Source organism: Kockovaella imperatae (assembly GCF_002102565.1).
Source record: "Kockovaella imperatae strain NRRL Y-17943 chromosome Unknown BD324scaffold_3, whole genome shotgun sequence".
Classification (NCBI taxonomy): Eukaryota; Fungi; Basidiomycota; class Tremellomycetes; order Tremellales; family Cuniculitremaceae; genus Kockovaella; species Kockovaella imperatae.
The window spans coordinates 994700-1015799 of NW_019028943.1; the positions used below are offsets into that span (position 1 = coordinate 994700).

At 53.4% G+C, this 21100-nt stretch overlaps 8 protein-coding genes across 8 annotated transcripts; 3 read left to right on the forward strand and 5 right to left on the reverse strand.

The window, feature by feature from the left end:
• Positions 1-180: 180 nt before the first annotated feature.
• On the reverse strand, positions 181-3806 carry BD324DRAFT_618919 (hypothetical protein). Its single transcript, XM_022015097.1, has 16 exons — positions 3572-3806; positions 3457-3511; positions 3359-3416; positions 3275-3318; positions 3105-3221; positions 2920-3065; positions 2819-2879; positions 2716-2777; positions 2612-2676; positions 2431-2570; positions 2342-2389; positions 2071-2301; positions 1964-2033; positions 1713-1923; positions 1527-1674; positions 181-1488 (listed from the first exon to the last, which is right to left on the reverse strand). Exons 1-16 carry the CDS (start codon positions 3656-3658, stop codon positions 452-454), a joined length of 2580 nt encoding a protein of 859 aa, XP_021873093.1. The 5' UTR covers positions 3659-3806; the 3' UTR covers positions 181-451.
• On the reverse strand, positions 3795-5673 carry BD324DRAFT_618926 (Gti1/Pac2 family-domain-containing protein). The gene is made up of 5 exons (XM_022015098.1): positions 5312-5673; positions 5111-5223; positions 4974-5058; positions 4759-4918; positions 3795-4711 (listed from the first exon to the last, which is right to left on the reverse strand). Exons 1-5 carry the CDS (start codon positions 5377-5379, stop codon positions 3971-3973), a joined length of 1167 nt encoding a protein of 388 aa, XP_021873094.1. The 5' UTR covers positions 5380-5673; the 3' UTR covers positions 3795-3970.
• Positions 5674-7207: 1534 nt separating this feature from the next.
• Positions 7208-9223, reverse strand: BD324DRAFT_649316 (putative beta-galactosidase; the record flags this gene model as incomplete). Its single annotated transcript, XM_022017971.1, has 1 exon — positions 7208-9223. One exon carries the CDS (start codon positions 9221-9223, stop codon positions 7208-7210), a length of 2016 nt encoding a protein of 671 aa, XP_021873095.1.
• Positions 9224-9604: 381 nt separating this feature from the next.
• BD324DRAFT_618931 (DEAD-domain-containing protein) lies at positions 9605-12134 on the reverse strand. The gene is made up of 9 exons (XM_022015099.1): positions 12029-12134; positions 11864-11984; positions 11703-11811; positions 11583-11661; positions 10673-11544; positions 10544-10635; positions 10137-10154; positions 10072-10097; positions 9605-10019 (listed from the first exon to the last, which is right to left on the reverse strand). Exons 1-9 carry the CDS (start codon positions 12029-12031, stop codon positions 9705-9707), a joined length of 1635 nt encoding a protein of 544 aa, XP_021873096.1. The 5' UTR covers positions 12032-12134; the 3' UTR covers positions 9605-9704.
• Positions 12135-12840: 706 nt separating this feature from the next.
• BD324DRAFT_576681 (hypothetical protein) lies at positions 12841-14247 on the forward strand (the record flags this gene model as incomplete). Its single annotated transcript, XM_022013204.1, has 5 exons — positions 12841-12977; positions 13016-13424; positions 13463-13899; positions 13986-14155; positions 14216-14247. 5 exons carry the CDS (start codon positions 12841-12843, stop codon positions 14245-14247), a joined length of 1185 nt encoding a protein of 394 aa, XP_021873097.1.
• Positions 14248-14891: 644 nt separating this feature from the next.
• Positions 14892-16547, forward strand: BD324DRAFT_319218 (ferritin-like domain-domain-containing protein). Its single transcript, XM_022012475.1, has 3 exons — positions 14892-15318; positions 15373-15537; positions 15590-16547. The coding sequence occupies exons 1-3, from the start codon at positions 15140-15142 to the stop codon at positions 16197-16199; spliced, it is 954 nt and encodes a 317-aa protein (XP_021873098.1). The 5' UTR covers positions 14892-15139; the 3' UTR covers positions 16200-16547.
• BD324DRAFT_618938 (putative Brt1) lies at positions 16287-16998 on the reverse strand. Its single transcript, XM_022015100.1, has 5 exons — positions 16832-16998; positions 16699-16785; positions 16630-16659; positions 16479-16583; positions 16287-16434 (listed from the first exon to the last, which is right to left on the reverse strand). The coding sequence occupies exons 1-5, from the start codon at positions 16880-16882 to the stop codon at positions 16321-16323; spliced, it is 387 nt and encodes a 128-aa protein (XP_021873099.1). The 5' UTR covers positions 16883-16998; the 3' UTR covers positions 16287-16320.
• An 883-nt stretch (positions 16999-17881) lies between these two features.
• On the forward strand, positions 17882-21046 carry BD324DRAFT_649321 (hypothetical protein; the record flags this gene model as incomplete). The annotated part of the gene is made up of 2 exons (XM_022017972.1): positions 17882-18323; positions 18366-21046. The coding sequence occupies 2 exons, from the start codon at positions 17882-17884 to the stop codon at positions 21044-21046; spliced, it is 3123 nt and encodes a 1040-aa protein (XP_021873100.1).
• Positions 21047-21100: the final 54 nt, after the last annotated feature.

The window sequence follows — 21100 nt, forward strand, 5'->3', positions numbered from 1 at the left end:
AAGCAGCAATTTTGACCATCTCTTCTGCTCGCCAGCTCTTCTTAAAGCGTGCATCTGCTCAAGCGCTGTACATGTCCTCATTCAATCCTCCGGGACCTCACAGCTCATCACATGAATGGACCACATCGGAACCTCCAACGTGCATAGTACTGACTAGCTGTGACCGCTTCCCACCCCCCGCCCCCCCCCCCGCCCTCCTTCCCATCCCCCGGTCAAGGTCGAGCAGTATTGCATCTCTCGCCTCCCCTGCTCCTCTCTTTCTTCTATAGAGGTTGCGGTACCCTGATCCACACAAATGGGGGAAAATCGAGTCTCTTTCACGAAGACTGACCTTGATATAAGCCGGAGATGTTTCAGCCTACGTTTCGTTCCTCCAAGAGGGCGTGGACGCGTGGAAACAACTTGACTCGGGCTCAGTACATTACACTATATATGTAGACGGCATGTATATTCACTGGCTCGGCGGTCGCGTCCGAGTTGAACTTGAACTTGCGTTACGTGTACGTTTCCGATCGACCTGGTCGATCAAATGACTCAACATGTCTTCCATTCGCTTTTGCCTCTGGTCCATCTGCTCTAGCTTTTGCTCCAGGACCCCGCCTGCCTCTTCAATCCGATCAACGTCGGATGCCTTGGCAACTATATCGCTGGCTTTACCCCCTGCCGAGGGGAACGGGACGCCGAGAGAGCCAGGTGCCCGTTTGGGAGACGCCGCAGGGGTGGAAGGATTGGACTCTTGAATGGTGGGGATAGAAGGAGGGGGAGGACCGACCCGCGAGGGGCCGAGAGACGATGCGAGATGGGGTCCGTGGGGCACGTGGAGATGCGCGGTCTGTGGCGCTTGCTGAGCCTGCTGCTGTTGGCGCCGCGACATGCCACCAGATTGCGACGGCGAGATAGAGTAGGAGGTGACCATGGCGGCGCTGCTTGTATTCGGAAGCGAGCCGACTGCTGGCGCCCGCATACTCTGCCGACGAGGTCGAATATCCTGAGCGCCATCCGGCGCTGCAACGAACAATCGCGCAAGAGGCGATGGCTCATAGATGGACGAATTGCGTCGACGATGTGACGGGCCAGCCATAGCGACAGGAGAGAGAGGCGCGACTGGACCAGCGGAGGGAGGCTTAGCAGGTGAGAATGAGGTCTTACTTGGAGAGGCGGTGAAGGGAGCATGATCGATGATGTTGCCCGCTTGAGCTTCATCATCTGAGAAGGCGGGCGGGAGTTGCACGTCGTCTCCTTCGTCCTCTTCAGAATCCCGGTAGAACGTGCCAACTTCGCGCTCAATCTCAAACAAGAGACTGATGTCGTGCCTGGATCCAAAGTTTTCAAATCCAGCAGCCTGTTTGATCCGTCGAGGAATACTACCGACATATTTTTCGATAAAGTCGGTGACGGTTTCCATCAGTGTCGTTTCGCGATATTGTTGCCGCTCGTACAGTGCAATGACGATAAGGACGGGGAAATTGGACAGGCGAATCATAGCCACTGAGTCGTAAGCACGAGAGAGAGCCGTTCTCGCTCACCATTCAGCTTGTGAAACCATCTAGGATTGAGGATATAGCTCATTGGCCACATGAAGACGACAGCTACGAGGTTGAAGGGTAGTTGGTAACTGAATACGGCATCCGCCTTGACGCCCTCAAGTGTAGAGACAGCCTTACGGAACATGGACTGGGGATCGTTAGCCCGGGTGTGGGATGAGATCTCACCTCTGCGGCGGCGTCTTGATTGATGGTTGCGAAAGTGTTCCCCAGGATGGCCACAAGGACCGTTAAAAGCAGCGTATTGGATAGCAAGGCATAGGTGACCATGAGCACTGGACCAAGGAACGGATGCAAGTCATGTGAGGTCTCGAATCCAGAAGCATCTAGACCAAAGTAGACTTCCAAGAGCCACCAGCCGATCTGGGACAGCTCGAATCTAGGTCGATTAAGCCATCTCATCCCAGGGACGAGCTCACCTTCCTTGTCCAAGCGTGAACAAGGCATATAAGAACCCAAGGAAGCAAAAGATTCCTATGGCCATGAGGACTGAGGTCAGTAGAATCATTCCTTGGTACTCGCTCACAGAAGAACTCGACTAGCATGGACCGGATGCTCAGGACCATGAGATTGTTGGCGAGGGTGACAAAGGCGAGACGAGGAAAGATCATGACTGCGCCAATAGCCAGCCAATCTTGACCGAGGGTGAGAGCTTCGGCGTTATGGTAATGAAAGCCGTACATTCTAGCTCCGAGATAGATGGCGTAAATGAGCATGAGGACGAGATCGAAACCATTGACCAGGGAGCTGCTGAACACTGCAGGGGGTGAGTAGAGGTCGGATTTTGGCTGGCACACCTCCCAAGCCGTGTTCTCTGATCGTCGCGAGCTTGTCAAGCGAGTATGCTGGTGACTTTAAGGCGAGGCCGTTTGGGGATGTTGCTCACCAAGCGCATAAATGATGAATATCGCCTCTTTCTTGTTCATCCGGTCCTCTTCTAGTCCCTCGACAGCGACGACATACAGGATGAAGAGGATCAAGAAATTTGTGTACTCGAGAAACGATCGGACCTTGGGGACTTTGAGCCTGAACGACGTCAGCTAGTCTGTAACAGCGAGGCGGCTCACCGATAGTGATCGAGTAGCGGAGCTTTATGGGGGTTGTACATTTGGATCGGCTTCTTCTTGTAATTCTGATGGCGTCAGTCATCACGATCGACACCGACACTCACGTCCGCGATCAGGGCATGCGAGTTGACACCGGAGTATATGATTCTCCCGGACCAGATTCCCTCTAGGTGCTTGAGCGAGAGTCTCGGAGCATCAGCGACCCACCAATGACTTTCTGGCATGATGGACTCCGGATGAACCGCTTAGAATAGCTAATGATCGCCATCTGAATCGGAGTGAATCTATGGCGATGATGCCGTACTGACCTCGAGTGCAGCTCCATTTTGATTCAGTATATCATCGTCTCCTTCTTCTTTGGCTCTCGCAATGACTTCGGGCGAGGCACCTTGATATAGTGCCCAAGGTGTCAGCAGGACTGTCGCGAGAGGCAGAGTTCGTTCCGACCATCCACCTTGTCAGGTCAGCAACATGCCATAGCCACCAGACTTACGCAACACCCGTATGGCCAGCACTTCACATAGAGTCGCACGAGAGGTGGAGAGCGTACTGATTGACAGTTGGGCGGAATCGCGAGTGAATTGTATCTTGTTGAGGAGTAGGCAGAAGACTGGGGCGGGAGGGCCGTATCAGGGAGGAGGCCCCCGAATGGGTCAGACATACTGATTGATTGGTTCTGTAGTTCGAGATACTTCTCCGTCAGAGGTCTGGTCCCCATTAGCGAGGTCGCGCGGCTCCTTGCCTCACCTGACGATGGTGTATGTCGAATCAGGCGCATGAAGTTGCTCATAGGTCAATGGCGTGTCTGACAAGCTCAGCGTCACTTGGGGTTGAGTTCGGCTCACCGATATGCGAGATGATGTCTGTCCTTATGAGGTGTATCAACGGATACACTTTGGTCTGTTGACAAGAATTCCGAGAGGATCAGCTTTCACGTAGCATGTTGTTGTCACGGCTCACCTCGATCAGCTGTTTTGAGGAGATGGCAGATTGTGGACCGAGTAATGGCGTCTGTTCGCCTGTCCCCAGATAGGGGAAGGTGGACATGCTATCATGTATAGTGGACGCAGTGGGTCAAATCAACGAGGTCCAAAACCCAGCTGCAGTAGGTTGAAAACATGTCTATCTTTTGTTTCCGATCATTCCGCCCCTCAAGCGGAGCTGAGCGAGACAAACCTTATATCCTCGTGTGTCGGTCATGCATGTTCGTGGTCAAATGTTGACCTTTTGTTTGAATATGGCTCCAAGCATTACAGGGCAGCCCCTGTGAAACCCCTCTCATGCTACGTCGTCTGTCTACGAATACAGTTTTGCCGAACGCACCACCTCTATACCTTCTAAGCGTTTCTTGCGACCAGATCACGGATCAATCTTTCTTCCCAGTTCATCCAATTGTCGCTTGTCTTCACTCGGGCTCGTCCCGTCTGCACCTCCCAATCCCGCACCATTCGTAACGACATCCGCGCCGCCATCGCCTTCAATGGCCGCGCGTAGAGGTGGAAGGGTGACTTCACGGTGGTTGAGCGAATTGCCAATGGACATTTTAGGAGACGAATGACGGTTTGTCATACCGAACTCGTCTGCCGCTGCAGCTGCTGCGACGGCCACGACGGGTTGCGGAACTCCCTGTGAGACCAAGGGTGCTGATTCTTGCCTCGAGTGCGACTGATATGTTCTCCGATCGGGAGATCTGGAATGATGCCTGTAGTCCTCGTAGCCGACTGCGGCAGGACCTCGTGGAGGATATTCAGGATAGACATATCCTCTATCTTGAACCCATCCGTCGGTCGGCAACGGTGGTGGTACGGCGACACTGGCTATTTGAGCCTGTTGAAAGGGAGATCGGGGACCACGTGCATCATGATACGGGTGATACCTTTCCTGTGGTCTGGGCGGAGGTTGTTGAGGGTATTCGTAAGGGCTAGGCTGAGGATATGATTGAGGAGGGGCACCTCGACGAGAGGTGGAGGCAGTGGGCGAAGCTTCGTCTCGACGATGCTCCCATTCGGGCCAGATGCCAGGTGTGATGGTGAGTGAAGCGAGGAGTGGGAGTTGATGTGGCAGGGGCAGAGGGTTGTGAGCGTCCCCTTGAGGATTGTGCTGAGGTGAGGTCAGCAGCACACTGCGACTCGACATGCATTTCTCACCTTTGACGAGTACGCGACCACATGGAATTTCTTCTGCTTTCTCGTCGCTGGATTCGACATGGTCGTCGAATACGTCTGCTTGATCAATGGCTCTCTCGCGCTCCGTCGATAATCGCCATACATGTCGTGAGATGTGGGCGGTGACATGTTTTCGTTTGTTCTGAGAGCGGGGTCAGCGGACAATCCTTCACTCGGAACCGCCATTCAAGACCCACTCGGTATACACCAAGAATCCACCGCCGCCAACTCTGGACGCTCCCCATCGTCTGCCGTCAGTCCACCGTCTCATGTTGGTCTCCTCTAGAAAGAGATTTTAGCCTAAAACCTGACGATGAACACATGATCGACTCACCTTCTTCCCATACCCAGACGGTCCCTGGTCTTATCATGGACCTCTCTTGCCCTGTGAGACGGCGAGTGACTCTAGGGACCAATCCGACCCGAACAGCTTCCAGGATGTGAATTCTGAACGGATGGAATGAGCCACATGACAGACCCCAACCCAAATAAAATAAAATAAAAGGTTGCCCCCGTTGCTGGAAAAAAGACTCACGCATCGGCTGGAGATTTGAGCGCACAGATAGCTGCTGGCTGCTGGGTCGATGCGGATGCATAGGACATAGTGAAGGAGGAGGGGAGGAGAGGGGGAGAGTGAGGTGGAGCAGGGTGGAGGAGGGAACGAGGTGTGTTGTTCAATCCACTGCTGTTTTACTGAGATGTCCCAAAGTCAGAATAACCAAAAATTCCCCTCCACGGGTATCGGATAACAAAGTGAGGGGAGTGCAGGTGGGTGGGTGGGTGAGTGGGTGGGTGGTTGAGAGAATGACTGTGCTATAAAAAGAGAAAACACGCCCCCGGAGGAGTTGTGAGCGAGAGAGCAGCGAACAGAGTGGTGAGCAATAATCAAAATTTCTGGGAGGAAAATCAAGGTTCTATGCATGCTTGTGGCTTTTAAACGTATTTTCACGTTTTCACCAGCTCTTCGACTTGAGCAGCAGGGAGGAGCAGGAGGATCAGCTGAGATGGGGGAGTAGTCTGGTGCAGTAGCACCGTCAGCGACAGCAGCAGCAGCAGCAGCGGCGGTGGTGGCGGCGGCGGCGACGACACGCAGCTTCTGCCCTGATACCACACCTTTTTTTTCCCTCCCTCTCTCTCTCTCTCGTGGAGTGAATGGAGGAGTATGTAGATCTGAAAATGTAAATTAAAAAGAAAAAAAAAACTTGGATTTCTGGCTCTACTTCGGCGAGGCGCGACTTCCGGTTATGTAGGTGCTGCACCTCAAGGAGGGATGGATTTGCTCGATCGAAGATAGTTCAGCCGAGCAGCAGCGGGTTGACAATGGCGTGCTAAGCATATTCAGGGTATGTGTCGTGGTTCGATCGGGTGCGCACACGGATGAGTACAGCTCAGCATGCCCTTCGGGATCAGATGTGCTTTTGTGGATACTTTGGAGGAAACACGGGATCGATACGGACCCGCAGGGAGAGGGAGGGGGGGGGGGGGGGGGGGGGGGATCTGTGATAGATCGGAAGGGGGGGCAAAAGCCAGCAACTGGTGGTAGACGAGCGCCGAACCAGCTCGCCGCGCGCGCCCCGCCACGCCCTTCTCATCGTACAAAGAGACATGGCGTCCGAAGCAGATCTGATGTCGTGCCGAGCCACAGATTGATCCATCCCCAGAGCAAATCCATCTCCAGAGCAATGACAGAGCCAGATTTCATGATCCAATAACACTCACCCCCTCTCGAAAATAACCACAGCAAATATCATTGTCAACCACGTACATGCTGGTCGGTTATGCATGTCAACGTCTTCAGGCTTACATATGGATTGTCTGAGTACACAGCATGTCCTTCCGTCGGCGAGCGAGAGGGTAGCATGCTAGCTCGCCCGTTCAATTGTATCGTTAACTAACGTAAAGCATTTGGACCCTTGCCGCCACTCCACTGACCAACCCTCTGTCTGCACCCCGGTTAAGCTCGCATTGCACATGATGCCCCCCGTCCTCATGCCCCTCCCTCTCCCTCAGTGATATCCGAGGCTGGGCAGTGGATCGGTGGGGCCAGATGATTGACGATTCAAAAGCCTCTTCAAAACTGGCTTTCACGGTACACCCGTGTTTAATGAGTTTTGACGCCTCGTCCCGCCCTTGCCCTGGCCCTGCAACAGCAGCAGCAGCAGCTACAGCATCATAAGTGTATGCTAATTTGGGGGACATCATGCGTGTCATTCTGAGCTATGCCGTGATGATGAAAACGAACACAACGGCCGGAACACGCTCTCACCACCATGACCGCGTATGTGATTCATCGGCGAAGCCGCTCGCCGGACAGGACGGAAAACTACATTACCGATGCAAATGCGTATCCAATCGCCGAATATTCCTTGTGCAATCTGGCCCCTCATACCTCACCACATCCCATCAAATTGGCCCCGTGCGTTCGTGCACCTCACAACTGATCCCGCAACACGACAACGCCTCTTGGGCCGAGCTGACGTCCGTGTCCCGTGGTTGAGATGACCAAATCACCTTTTAATTCTCCCAGGTCTATAGCTTCTTCCGTCCTGTTGATGAGGAACGTCCAAGACTTGTCCTCCGTGGCCCGAATGACGTGCTCGATTTTGCCGAGGAGGCTTGAAGGCAGTGGGCTTTTGATGTCGACTTTGTGGAATAGTGCATCCAGTAGCCCCGTCTTGCCATCGACGTCCAGACAGGTCGAAATGTAGCTCGCAGTGCCCTTGTCCACAGGCCGCATCGTACTCGCTGGCATGCCCTTGAAGTCTCCCTCGGCATAGGTTTGAACGACACTGACGTCCTTGGCGATCAGGTCGATAGGTTCAGTCCACAAGGTCCCTCTGGTCCCATTGTCCAGTTTGACACTTTGATCCCTGAGTAGAGGCGCGAATTCCTCGACACGGATACCCAAGAGCTCCCTCCAAGCTCCGGGGTATCCGCCCAATCGAGCATGATCGTTCTCATCGACGATACCCGAAAAGTAAGTCGTGAGGAAGTGTCCACCATGTCGAACGTACTTGTCGACCTTGGCGATCGTGGCGTCAGACACGCTGTACAACATCGGTGCAATGACGAATTTGTGCTTGGCCAGGTCGGCGCTGTGGAGTGGTAGGACATCGGCTCGGATGCCGAGGTTCATCAGGGCGACGAACCAACCGAACGCTTCGGACTGGTAGTCGATCAGCGACGACGGGTGAGAGTCGAGTGAGCTTCCCATCCAGGCTTCGGTATCCAAGATGATGGCGACCGGGGCCGAGACATGTTCTGATCCTCTGATCTCCTTCAAATCTACCAGGTGTTGTCCCAACGCTACGACGTCTTTGAACAGTCTTGAATCAGGTCCAGCATGAGGAACCATGGAGGAGTGGAACTTTTCCGCTCCACCCTTGGATTGACGCCATTGGAAGTAACAGATGGCATCGGCACCGTAGGCCAGATGAGTGAGAGAATCTCTAGCCATCTCACCGGGTCGCTTGGCAATGTTGACCTGTTGCCAATTGACGGCGGATGTGGAGTGTTCCATCAGCCACCAAGGTTGTCCCTTTGCCATACCGGATGAGATCGATGCGGCGAACGACAAGTCTTCGCGTTCGTAGGGGATCGATTGCATTCGGTAATGGTCGTTCGAGACGAAATCGATCTGATCGGCCCATTTCGCGTAGTCCATCTTGTGAGCAGCTCCGGCGAGCATAAAATTGGTCGTGATAGGTCTAGAGCTGTGCTTTCGAATAGTCTCCACCTCGAACACCAACCAATCTTCCAGAGCGGCCGAACAGAATCGTCGCCAATCCAGCTGCTGAGTAGGGTTTGCAAATGTAGCGGCTGATTGAGGAGATCTAGGAGGGAGGATCTCCTCGAATGTACTGTATCGTTGAGACCAGAAAGCGGTGGCCCAAGCTTCGTTGAGTTTACCCAGAGATCCGTATCTCTTCTTCAAGAAGATTCTGAAAGCTCTCGCGGCGTCGTCGGAAAAGTCGAGCAAGTTGTGACATCCAAGCTCGTTGTTGATATGCCAGGCGATCACGGCTGGGTGATCACCGTACCGTTGAGCGAGCTTCGTGATGAGTTTTTCGGCATATTGACGATAGATGGGAGAAGTAGGTCGCCAATGTTGTCTGGCTCCGGGGACTTGTACACCAAACTGTTCAGTCTGAGGGAGAATCTCTGGATGTTTAGTCGTCAACCAAGGTGGTGGTGAAGCGGTGGCCGTCGCTAGATCCACCGCGATCCCATTCTTATGACATAGCTCGATGATCTCGTCCAGCCATTCAAACTCCCATTGACCTTCGGTAGGTTCGAGAACAGCCCAAGAAAAAATGGCCAAGGACACCACATTGACGTGAGCCTCCTTCATCAACTTGATATCTTCGTCCCAGACATGTCGAGGCCACTGCTCAGGGTTGTAGTCGGCTCCGTAGAAGAGCTTGTCGTTGAATTCGGGGAACTTCATGGTGTTAGTCTCGCAATGGTAGGCTTCTTTTCCTCGCAGATGAATGGAGTGACAACAATTGACGGCCAGGAAGATGCTGGAGCCCGCTGGCGCCGAGACTGTGGAGGAGGAGAGGGGGAAAAGGAAAAGACCCGATAAACGTCCGACGGATGTCGAATCGAAATCTCCGCTCGTTACACCCTTCCCGCTTGTTTTGCTTCGACGCCGAGGTATCGCGATCTAGATGGAATGCGTGAATCGAGCTGTCCAAATACCTCGCGGATGGACAAGCTAAGCATTGGCGAGAGATTGCTTGTCGAGGTCGTCGAGCTCTAGGTATGCCGAATCAGACCGCCTATTCCCGTTTGTTACTGCACAGCCGGACAAATCGCCGGGAATACACTCGGCGAGACTCTATTGCATCTCACGGTCCCCGGTGTCGGAGGCCGATCTCGGTGCCCGAATAATCATACAATTGCAGCCCTCTATTGTGAATGAATATTTACCATCTGGATGAGTAACCACCACCACCTCCGCCGCCTCCGTAAGCGTTAGCGCCAGAGCCACCATAGCCGCCACCACCACCACCGTATCCTCCATGACCTCGTCCGCCACCTCGTCCTCGTCCACCCCCACCACCACCACTGTAAGCAGCCATCTCTTGCAGCTCAGGTGGCACAACATTCTTACTCTCTACGAGAAGCTTGATGAGTTCTCGAGCAGACTTGGCATTGTCAGTGGTGAAAAAGGTGATGGCTGTTCCCTTGGCACCGGCTCGACCAGTTCGGCCCACTCGGTGGACATAGTTTTCGAGGTCCTAAATGGAGTTTTAGCAAAGCGAACAGATGTCATGCACATAGATCACTCACGTTGGGGAAGTCATAGTTGATGACATCTGACACTGTCAGCTCACCTTTGAGCCTGGTTCACTCACAAGAGATATCCTTGACGTCTTCAGGTTGAAGGTTTTGTTTCAAGCATGGTCAACAGGTAACAGACAAAGGGGAAGGAGAGAAAAGCAATGCGTACGCGTAAGCTAAACAATTCTTTTCGGATGTTGGCGCTCGCTTGACGGCTTTCGGTTCCTCCGACTGGTCAATCGCTCGATCCCGCAACAGAAGAGCTGTAGGATCGCTGTTGGTCGCACAAGTCAATGGCGCGGCAAGATGGTCTGCCGCACGCAAGTGCGTACGAGGCGAGATGCTTCAGATTCACACTGTGCGACAGTGCTAGTCTGATTCGCCAGGGCGTCAACAAGGTCTCCTGGAGAAACCCTCTGTGACGCCAGTGATTGCCAGTGGTGATCCTATGCCGTCGCGAGGGCCGAGGTGAAGAACATACCGAGACCACGAGAAGCAACGTCCGTGGCAAGCATAATGGGCGATCGGCCAGCCTTGAATTCGGCCAATACCCAGTCTCGTTCTCCCTGTTGCCTAAAAACGTAAGCGTGGATCTCCCGCCTTCACCCACTTGTCACCGTGGATAGCCAAAGCGGGCCAGCCGTCCTGTCGGAGATACTTGGTCAGATCGTCCGCCGTCCTCTTGGTACCGGTGAAGATGAGGACTTTGGCGTTCTGCTGAGAAGCAGTTTCCAAGTGTTTGAGAAGCTTGGTTCGCTTGTCAAACTCGGTGCAAACGTCGATGATCTGAGTGACGTTCTGATTGGCCGACAGTTCAAGAGAACCAATGTTGACCTGGATGAAATCGTTCAAAAAGTCCATGGCCAATCGCTGTACTTCCTTGGGCCAGGTGGCCGAGAACAGTAGGGTCTGTCTGTCAGGTCGGATCTGCGAGACAATCTTTCGGATCTGAGGTTCGAAACCCATATCCAACATCCGATCGGCCTCATCCATGACCAGATAGGTGACTCGCTTGAGATTGGTCTTGCCACTTTCCAGCATGTCGATCAAACGACCCGGGGTAGCGACGCAAATCTCTACCCCTCGAGACAAGTCTCGGATCTGAGGTCCCTTGGGAGCACCTCCGTAGATGGCTGTATTGCGGATCCGAGAGGATTTGCCAAACTTGGTGCATTCGGCTTGAATCTGAACAGCAAGTTCACGCGTGGGAGCGAGGATCAAAACGATGGGTCCATCACCGGGAGCGAGGAGAGGTTGAGCGTTGATGTGAACCATGGCAGGAAGAGCAAAAGAGATGGTCTTACCGGATCCAGTCTCAGCGATGGCAACGAGATCTCGACCCGATGAAGCCATTGGCCAGGCTTGACACTGAATGGCAGTTGGCGCAGCGAAACCCATAGCTCGGATCTCGCTCATAATGTACTCGGGAAATCCAGCTTCGTCAAACGATGTGATGGGTCGGGGGACGTCCTTGCCTTGAATCTGAAGCGTCAGGATGTTGTTTTATGATCCACACTCACGGTCATCTGCTTGGCGGATCTAAACTCTGCGATCTCTCGATCGGATCGAGCCGTCACACGAGGGTCCTGGACGTAGAAGCTGCCAGGGGTCAGCGTGAGGTTGGAACCCTATGCACTCACTTCTTCTCAAACTTGGTGAGCTGCTGCCTGCCCCAATCGATGTTACCAAGGCCGGATCCAAGCGCGGACATTCGGTCTCCGCCACCACCTCCGTATCCACCACCGCCGCCTGAGGAGCAAGTCAGCGAGCAGGTCACGACTCGACAGGCGTAGGCACTGACCGTAGCCTCCACCACCACTACCATAGCCACCACCTCCTCCTCCACCGTATCCGTTACTGCCTCCATAGCCGTTGCTTCCTCCACCGTATCCACCACCACCGCCGTTGCCATAGCCGTAAGACTGGAAGCGTGTCAGTATATCTTGATCCAATCAGACTGCCTCACCATTCTGTCAAGTGTCTTGTAGTGAGATGATGCGATGTGTGACCTGTGTCAGAGGATCACGATGAATGATCTGTTGTTGTTGAAAGTAAGAGAGAGAGAACAAAGGTCACTTGCTTTCAACAAACTTTTCGACCGTGAAAAAAATTGCTCCAAAAACATCTGCACGTCCGAGACGGAAGCAAATTGGTGGCACACGTCAGAAGAACGGGTTCAAAGTGGCGATTGAGGCTCAACGTGGCATTTTTGGGCTCAAAGATGTCATGGACAGAGAACAATAAGCCCCCCCGGTCGTGCATCGTGACAGTGCTGCGAGGTTCGCATATGTCCGATAGAGTCTGCTCGTAGGATAAAGCATGACTCGGAAGAAAAAGCTGTGTGTGTGTTCAAAGGAACATCTATGCACATTGCCACAACCCCTTGGCGAAACCCACAAAGGCTCCCCTGTAGGGTCGCTGAGGCGTCCGTTCATCTCTATCTCCGTCTTCGCCGCGAGACCGTAGATACTATGTCATGAAGCGGAATATTCTCCACAAACCGCTTTCCAACTTGACCTCGCAGCTGGATAGCTGGAAACCTCACACCCAGGATCGGTCATGATCCGGTCTCCATCTATATCTCTGCCGTTCTTGTCGAAACGCGAGGGACTACCCCTTGCTTCAGGTGGAGTGGATTATACGAGACAAGCGAGAGCCTTAAGATTTTACCACATCGTCTTGATAGTCTTCGTCTGTCTGGGCGTGTTGGGCATATCTCGGGCAGGATATCCTTCGAGAGAACATGGACCTGGGGATGTACTCAAAAATGGCCAGCAGATGACCTTATCCGACCAATGGGGATGGCACGAGCGGATGGGTTGGAAAGAGGATCGGACAGCTCTGGCTGATCTTGGAGAGCTCGCAGAGCAAAGGTATCGATTAGGGTTCGAGAACACCCAAGAGGGCAAGACGCAGTGAGCTTCCGTGAGAGCGATGAGTAAGCTGACATCAGATATTTTGAACGACTGCGAACGTTCGCAGCACATCTTCCGAGCGACAAGTCTCCACATCTGAGTGCTTCCATCGAGGCGCATCTCCCACCGTTCATGAAGCCGACCTATCTCTCTCCTGCCGATTCGTCATTCCGTCCTCCGGCCATGATTTCATACAAGAAAATCCATCAGACAGACAAGAAGGACAACCATCAAAAAGCCACGGAAGAATGGATTGGAATGAATGAGGTTGATGGCTGGAAGCTCAACTTTCTAGACGACGATCGAGCTTCAGCCTGGGTCGAGGAACAATTCCGAGACAGTGATGTCTCCTGGGCTTGGCAGTACATGCACCGAGGGGTACTGAGGGCGGACTTCCTCAGATACCTCCTCCCATTGCTTGAAGGAGGAGTCTACTCTGACGTCGATGTAAGTCGTCCATTGACCCCCCTCAAACTAACCGTCAGACCACTCCGTTGAGACCGATCGAGCAATGGGGCCGTGTCAACGTGGAAAATCTCGATATTTCCAACACGGACGGACCGGATTGGGAGGCCTCCATATCAACATTCCCTTCTGTTGTCGTCGCTGTGGATGTCGACGTTCACAAACACCCGACTTGGATGGATGGCTGGCCAAGACCGTTAGGCATCTGTCAGTGGACACTGTCCTCAGCTCCGTATCATCCAATATTCATCGATGCCGCAAGACGAGTGGTCAATGCTACTCGCGTGATCGAGTCATGGGAGACGTGGAGATCTCACGAAATCTCCCGTTTGGAATCTACACAGACACCAGATGACTGGCAAGAGAGGGTTTCAAAACTACGAGACATGGGCTGTAGCAACGTCATGTCTGTCATGGAATGGACGGGACCAGGTCTTTTTTCAGATTCGGTCTTGAGGTGAGATCAGCTGGTACCGGCGACCTCCGCATGATTTTTTCCGCCTCAAAGGGGCGTGCTGACGCGGGATTTTGCCTCTTTGGTAGCTACCTGCTTGCCCGATACGATGTCAGCTGGCACAGACTCCGCGGACTCAATCATCCGCTGCGGATAGGCGACGTCATGATCCTACCCATAACCGCCTTTTCGCCAGGAGGTCAACCTGATTTTGGCGCAGAGGGAACAGATTCAGTCCAGGCTAATGTGGTGCACAACTGTGAGCGAACTTGGTTGGATCTTACTGCGCTGATACGATCATCTTTTGCCGTTCAATCAGTCCGCGGAAGTTGGAAAGGAGATGGAGCCTGAAAGCAGATTATCTATCTAACTAGCATGCCATCGTCTCATTGAGACTTGCTCATGTCACGCATTTATCGATCCCTAGAATCTCACCGCCTAATCGGCTGGAATCTCGCGACGCTACGCCCGCCTCGGCTGCGTATTTCCCAAGTTTTTGGTGCCCCCGCCCTTTGAGAGCGCAACTCGGCGGTGGCTGTAAAATGTGATCGATCCCGCATACTACTCTCCAAGTTAACCCTAAATGTGCAAGGTCAGTCATCGTCTGTCGAGGCCCACCGGCACAGGGACAGTCGCTTCATTTGGCAATGTGGGTCCACTTAACGGAGCCTCACTCGTACGACTGACTTGACCGATCTTTTTTTTTTTCCTTCCTCTTTTCGCCTTTTCGAGCAACATTCCAATGGAAATTTTGCCACTGACATCTGTCGCTACTGCTATGCCCCCGCGGCATGACGACAAGACGTTCGGTTTTAGACGCCTCATTTAATGTTCCATACATAGCACCCTGTCTTGCGGCCAATGCTTTCCTCGCGCTTCAATGCAGATCGAATCACTCGTGCTTAGGCGGGGCAGCTGAACGGTTTTCGGTAACGGCATGATGGCTAAATACAGAGCTCGTGGCACCCTTGCATCATACCCCTCAGGTCTTTTGAAGAATGTATGGGACGACCCAACCGCTTCTCAATCTAGTTAGGAGGCACCCTCGAATCTCAGTCGTACCACGATCAATCCGGAAACACTCCGATCCCCAAGTAGACAGACCAGATTGAGATGTAGATTCCCAAATGCGAATATAAAGAGAAGGACCAGTACCTTCTTCCGGTCATCCAACCAAGAGTTCTCTCTCACCCATCTCAATACTCCATAGCACTTCCCGCCACTCAACCAATTCAACGCAAAAATGTTCAAGGCTCTTTTCGCCCTTGCCAGCGTCCTCGGCGCCATGGCTTCCCCTACCGGATACAGCGAGTACAAGAAGCTCCCTGTTGAGCGAGCCATGTCCTCCAACATGTCTGCTCCTACCGGAACCGACATTCTCCAGTACGCTTTGACCCTTGAGCACCTCGAGGCTACTTTCTAGTGAGTGGCACTTTGGACTCCCGGAACGTGTTCGCGCTAATCATCATCTCTCAGCGCCGAAGCTTTGGCCAAGTACTCTGCCGATGACTTCTGCAACGCCGGATACCCCGACTGGGTCCGAGCCCGATTCATGCAGATCGCGGGACACGAGATGGACCACGTCAACTTGCTCTCTAGCGTCCTCGGAAGCTCCGCCAATGCTGCCTGCAACTACACCTTGTAAGTGCCGCTTCCATCCTTGTCTAGTCACGATGCTCACCTCGCTTTCCAGCCCTTACACCGATGTCACCTCGTTCATCAACCTCGCCACTGTCATTGAGAGCGTAGGAGTCAGCGCCTACGCCGGCGCCGCTCAATACATCGTCGGAGCTCCTGCCTACCTCACCGCCGCGGCCTCCATCCTCTCCACTGAGTCTCGACACCAAGCTTGGGAGCAATCCGCTGCCTTGACTGGAGCTCCTTGGTCTGGACCTTTCGACACTCCCGTCGGACTCGACATGATCTACACCATTGCTGCTCAATTCATCACTGGATGCCCCAGCTCGAACATGGCCCTTCCCGTCATGGCCTTCCCCTCTTTGACCCTTTCCAAGGCCAACGGAGAGAACCCATGTGCCGGATACAACGCCACTTTCACCTACACCGGCTCTATGAACAGTACTGAGCCATGCTACGCCGTCTTCTACAGCGGTCTCGGAATGACCTCTGTTGAGATCATGGACGGATCTGCCACCGTCCCCTCCACCCTCCAGGGATACGTCTACGTTGTCGTTTCTTCCGAATCCAACACTACCATGGTCGGAACCGACAACATCGTTGCCGGCCCAGCTCTGATCGACCTCGGCCTCTCGGCGTACGTTAACAACACCGACAATGCCTGAGCTTAGAGGTGCGAAAAGGATAGGATCCAGACGATATATAATAGTAGTGACTAGCAGCTGTATCACGTTCGACATGCACACCGATGCATTTTCTAGCATTCTGACCTTGTCATCTGTACATTTAGCCGTCGTAGGCGACGAACTCTATCTCGACGTCTGTCCCACCAGCGGGCAGCTGAGCAACACCAACGCAAGTTCGAGCAGGTTTGGGGTCAGGCATCATTTTTTCGTAAACCTTGAGAGGCGCATCAGCCAGTACTCAAACGGTTCCATGCTCACCTCGTTCATCGACTCGAAGTCTTCAGAGAGCTTAGAGAGGTAAATGTTGGCCTTGACCACGTTCTTGAGGGTCATACCGGCAGCCTTGAGAACTTCCTCGAGGTTCTGCAGTCAAGTCAGCCGATTGCGCCAATAATTCACAGGGACTCACATTGATGACCTGACGGGTTCGGTCTTGCACCTGGCGGATGATGAGACGCGTTCTGAGCTAACTACTCACGGTGCCCTCGACCATCTGCTTGTCCTTGGTCATGCCCACTGATCCGCTGGTGTAGACATAGTTTCCAGCGCGGACTGCTTGGGAGTACTGTCTCGGGTCAAGACTGAGGAGGACGGGGCAGGACTCTACTCACAACTGGGAGAGGAGGTGGAGCCTCCTTGGTAAGGATGTATTCAGCAGGCATCGTTGATAATGAGTGAGTGAAGTCACAGATGGAAGTGAAAGAGACGAAGAGAGACCTAGGTTGCTCTAAAGTGGGCGGGTGGGGGAAAAGGAAGGCCACTGGAAAATTCTTCCGAGAACATGAAGGACCGAACGCACGCACTGAGCGAGCGCGTGGGACTCGACACAGCTGATCCGTCACGCTATGCATTCAAAACAAAGATACAGCTACGGCTACAGATGTAGACAAGACTGATTAGTCCCTGATCCAGTGGAAGCAAGATCGGATAGAGACATGCCCAGTCAAGACATGATCGTTCTTCGCTTTGTTATATTGGTATAAAACCTCGCCTCAAGCATGACTCTCGAAAGGTCGAGGCCAGACGCCAGGACGAGGGACTGACAAGCGGCAAGGAAGGCAGGAGGCTGAGGGAGGGAGGTTTCAGTCCAGTCTGGCGAAACTCCCGTTCAGGATCCTCAAGTGAGCTACACGCTTCGAGAGCTTTCACGCTCGACCTTTGAGCAGAGTGCATCGAACTTTGAATCACCCATTCTTACAACACCATCTGATGATTGTCAGCATGAGGCAGTCCACCAGATCAAGTAGGGTGAATGCGTGTCAGAACTAAGAGCAAAAGGTTATACGCCTCCAGAGAGGGATTGAAATCCACCCTCCGTCGTCCTGACGTGCAAATGTCGATGAATAGATTCGTCCTTCAAGGTAGAGGGGACAGAAGACATTGAGGTGGACACTCACACATAGCGTTCAGGCGTTTCTAAGGCAACACTCGTAGGAGAGTACACAGTGGATTCTGGTGTGCTCCTGCGCAGAGTTTCGTCCCCCCCCCTTAACGGAAGCAAAAATCCTTTCAGTCGTATTTTTCCGCTCAACGGAGCTCAACATATTTTCAGTCGACAGACTGTATGAGCCGTGTGAACGGTCCGACTTGTCAGCCAAGTGCACGTTGGACTAGCTGCAACTAGGCTAACCGAGGGGTATGATTACAGCTGACTGCCCGATATGATTGTCAGAGGGATCGTGGAGAGACCCAGCGGCTCGGCGCCGCCCGCTCCGCCCTCGTTGCCCAAAACATCAGTCACAGGTTTTCCTCAAGCTCGACATCGATCTCTGGCGTCGTCAAAGACGGACGCCCTAGCTCGCCATGGTGAGAACGATTCAAGCACTCGAGCATCCTCTAGGTTGTATGAGCCAGCAACGGCCTTGGACTACACAAGCATCCCCAGCTCTGGGCTGGATCCAGCGGCTTCGGACGTAACGAGACGAGAGATTGAAGCAGAGAATGAAGCTCGCATCCAGGCCATGACTGCAGAAGAGAGGGAGCAGGAAGCTCAAGAGCTGATTGAACGCTTCGGACCTGGTCTTGTGGACATCATGCGTCGGCGGAGGGATGAGAGACAGGCTGCGACTGCTAGTACCTTGGAGTCAAGACCAACCCCTATGAGTAAGTTCTGCCGGGTCATGTATCGTACCTGAAATCATCCAGCCAGATCCCAGACTGAATCTTCGGCGCCTCATGGATCCGGATCATTGGATCGACTCGCCGAAATTCGCGCTGAGTTGCCTGGAGTGTCTGTCGAATCTCACAAACTCGCATGGCTCCAAGATCCATCACCCTCAGATGATAAGTCAATCCGCTTCGATCTCTCAGGAGGAGTCTTGACATCAGAGGAGCTCCAGAGCCTACCGACTAGTCACGGCTTGCATCATCATGGTGACTCTCCGGAATTGGCGGGGTATACGATCCAAAATATCCTCACGCTGTGCCGGTCGAGCATTCTGGGCCAGAGAACGAAGATGCTCCATCTTCTCGGGACGATCATAAGTCGCTGGAAGCGATGTGAAGAGGAGGCGATGACGAAGACATTCACAGATGCGCAAGTCGTCCAGAAAGCTGTGGACATGGCTGTGGAGATCGTGGGCAACACGCCACGAGCCATCGGTCTGACCGTGGCAGGTATCGATCTCCTCTGTCATTGTCAAATGGACAATACGAGTCTCGATATGGATACACGGCCTACAGCACAGCCGGTCATAGCCTGGGAGCTTGTGCTTCCAGGAGCACAGAGACTGCTGGCGGAAGACAGTGGCATTCCTCAAGCTTCTTTGGACCGCTTGATGAATTGCCTTCAATTCGCCGCCATGCAGTCGTCAGAAACGGCAGAGCTGATATGCACTATCCTGCCGGAAGTCGTGAGATATCAGGTTCTCGCTAGGCCGTGGCCGATAAACCCCAAATATCCACCTTCTACACAAGCGATCGCACTGGTGACGGGTCTCATCGAATCCGCCAGGAATTGCGCGGTCTCAATCGCTCAGACCGACTTACCTGTCTCTGTCCTCCGCTTCCTAATTCCTTCGACCTGGCCAGATGACTCGGCTCCGATCATCTGTAAGGAGGCACTGCAGCTGCTGTTCTCATTGGCCCGCTATGGCCTTGGAGCGGAGGTCGTCCGGACTTCGATGGAGATATTCGATACTCTCGGTATGGCCACACGGGCAGACCCCGAGGCATCGGCTATCTACTTCAAACTCCTCGCGGCATGGCTCACTTGTGCCATAGATCCTCATCGGACTACACCAGAACATAGTCTCACTTGGGCTCAGGTCTCTAGCATGGGCTGGGTTGATGCTGCATTGAAATATATCGGAGACTCGGGACCGTGGACCTCATCGGCTCTCGAAGCCGCTCTCGAGCTGATCATCTCCTGGATCCTGGGACTGGCGGTCAATTCACCCGACAAGGGCGTGGTCGAGAAGCGAGCTTTGGCACAGACGTTGCGAAATCTCACGCTGCCGATTGAGACAGAGCCGATTTTATCCCGTTTGGTGCAGCTTGACCTACTTCTCACTGTCTCCGATATAGACGGGATCCTGCATCCGCAACGGCGCCAGGACCTCATCTCTAGACTGGACTCCACCTCTCCCGTGGCGCTGCAATACTACCTCCTGTATCTCGGGGCAGCTCACAGCCTCATCGACAAAGACGAACAAGCATCATTAATGCTGAGATTGTTCCCTCGATTTTCGGCAGGCGAAGAGCATCTAGCTCTGGACCTCTTGGATGAGCTCCTGAAAGGCGATGTATCCCGATCCCTCGACGGGCAAAGTCATCCAGACCTTGAGATCCTCCGACCACTCCTACAATATGCTATTCTGCCCTCAGCGGATTCAGTCATTGGCCCTTCACCACCAGTCCATACATACCTCAAAGCCACGACTTCTCTCCTTCGTCCTGCTACACCCGGCCCAGGTCTACCTTTGCCAGCCGACTGGCTCTTCTCGCCATTGGGCGAACTATTGCGCTCCGCCACGTCGAATGCCCTTGCTCAGACCCCACCAGACTGGAACCCTAGCGAGACTGAGATTGTCCGTGCTGTCTTGTTTCTCGGTCAATGTCAGGTACAATTCGGTAGCCCCTCCCGGTCTCAGCTCTTGTTCAATTTAATGAAGGTCTTCATGCTGGAAAATGAACAACATTCCGGGACATCAGACGGTGATGTCTTCCGGGACGATGTGGTCTCGAGCCGTATCTCTGCCCTTTTATTGAAGATCATCACGCCAGAAACCTCGATGGATCGCAATGTCAACCTCGAGTCCGTGTCCAAGGCTTTCCTAGGGGACGACACCCCCTTCTATCAATTCTACACCGATTATTTGTCACTCTTCGAAGCTATATCATATTCCGATACGTCGTTCGCTCAGACGATTATGGCCCCTCTCGCCATGTCCTATCCCACCGACTATCGTCGACTACTATGGCTCGATCATCCTCCGGTGCCGCGGATCATCCATCTCAAGATATCTCAGACGCCCTTGGAGCATGGATCTTTCTCAGACTATCTGCGGCCGTACGAGAAGGATAGGGACTTGCTGAATGCATACGCTCAGCAATTGGCGCGAGGATGGATCACTCGTGAGCGAAATCAGCTCTTATGGACAATCGCCTCGAGCCATCTGTCCCATGCTCTGTGGACCGAACAGGATACCAATCTATTGAAGTCGATAGGAGATACGTCTGGAAAGACCCTGGCAGACCTCGCAGGGGTCGATGTGCAGCTGAATGGAGCGATATCAACCATTTCAGTCAATCTGGAAAAGCGCCTGGACTGTATACGTAGAGTCTGCGGAGATAATGTTCTCGCCAAAGTGAAAGCCCTGTTGTAACCATCGCATGCATTTCGTCTTGGAGACCTTGAAGGGGACCGCCTCTTTGACGGC

Bases quoted from the DNA above. Each gene is read 5' to 3' on its own strand.
- BD324DRAFT_618926 (XM_022015098.1), bottom strand. From the start codon at position 5,379: ATGTCCTATGCATCCGCATCGACCCAGCAGCCAGCAGCTATCTGTGCG. The intron at 5,059-5,110 runs GTGAGTCGATCA...ATCTCTTTCTAG, and splicing joins CGTCTGGGTATGGGAAGAAG to AGGAGACCAACATGAGACGG. The intron at 4,712-4,758 runs GTGAGAAATGCA...ACCTCACCTCAG, and splicing joins TGGTCGCGTACTCGTCAAAG to CACAATCCTCAAGGGGACGC.
- BD324DRAFT_618931 (XM_022015099.1), bottom strand. The intron at 11,662-11,702 runs GTGAGTGCATAG...GACCCCTGGCAG, and splicing joins CTCACCAAGTTTGAGAAGAA to CTTCTACGTCCAGGACCCTC. The intron at 10,636-10,672 runs GTGGGTGAAGGC...TTACGTTTTTAG, and splicing joins TTGGCTATCCACGGTGACAA to GCAACAGGGAGAACGAGACT.
- BD324DRAFT_618919 (XM_022015097.1), bottom strand. From the start codon at position 3,658: ATGTCCACCTTCCCCTATCTGGGGACAGGCGAACAGACGCCATTACTC. The intron at 3,512-3,571 runs GTGAGCCGTGAC...TCTTGTCAACAG, and splicing joins CCTCAAAACAGCTGATCGAG to ACCAAAGTGTATCCGTTGAT. The intron at 2,677-2,715 runs GTGAGTGTCGGT...TGACGCCATCAG, and splicing joins CGCATGCCCTGATCGCGGAC to AATTACAAGAAGAAGCCGAT.
- BD324DRAFT_618938 (XM_022015100.1), bottom strand. From the start codon at position 16,882: ATGCCTGCTGAATACATCCTTACCAAGGAGGCTCCACCTCCTCTCCCA. The intron at 16,660-16,698 runs GTGAGTAGTTAG...ATCATCCGCCAG, and splicing joins AGCAGATGGTCGAGGGCACC to GTGCAAGACCGAACCCGTCA. The intron at 16,435-16,478 runs GTGAGCATGGAA...GCGCCTCTCAAG, and splicing joins ACTTCGAGTCGATGAACGAG to GTTTACGAAAAAATGATGCC.
- BD324DRAFT_319218 (XM_022012475.1), top strand. From the start codon at position 15,140: ATGTTCAAGGCTCTTTTCGCCCTTGCCAGCGTCCTCGGCGCCATGGCT. The intron at 15,319-15,372 runs GTGAGTGGCACT...ATCATCTCTCAG, and splicing joins CACCTCGAGGCTACTTTCTA to CGCCGAAGCTTTGGCCAAGT. The intron at 15,538-15,589 runs GTAAGTGCCGCT...CTCGCTTTCCAG, and splicing joins GCTGCCTGCAACTACACCTT to CCCTTACACCGATGTCACCT.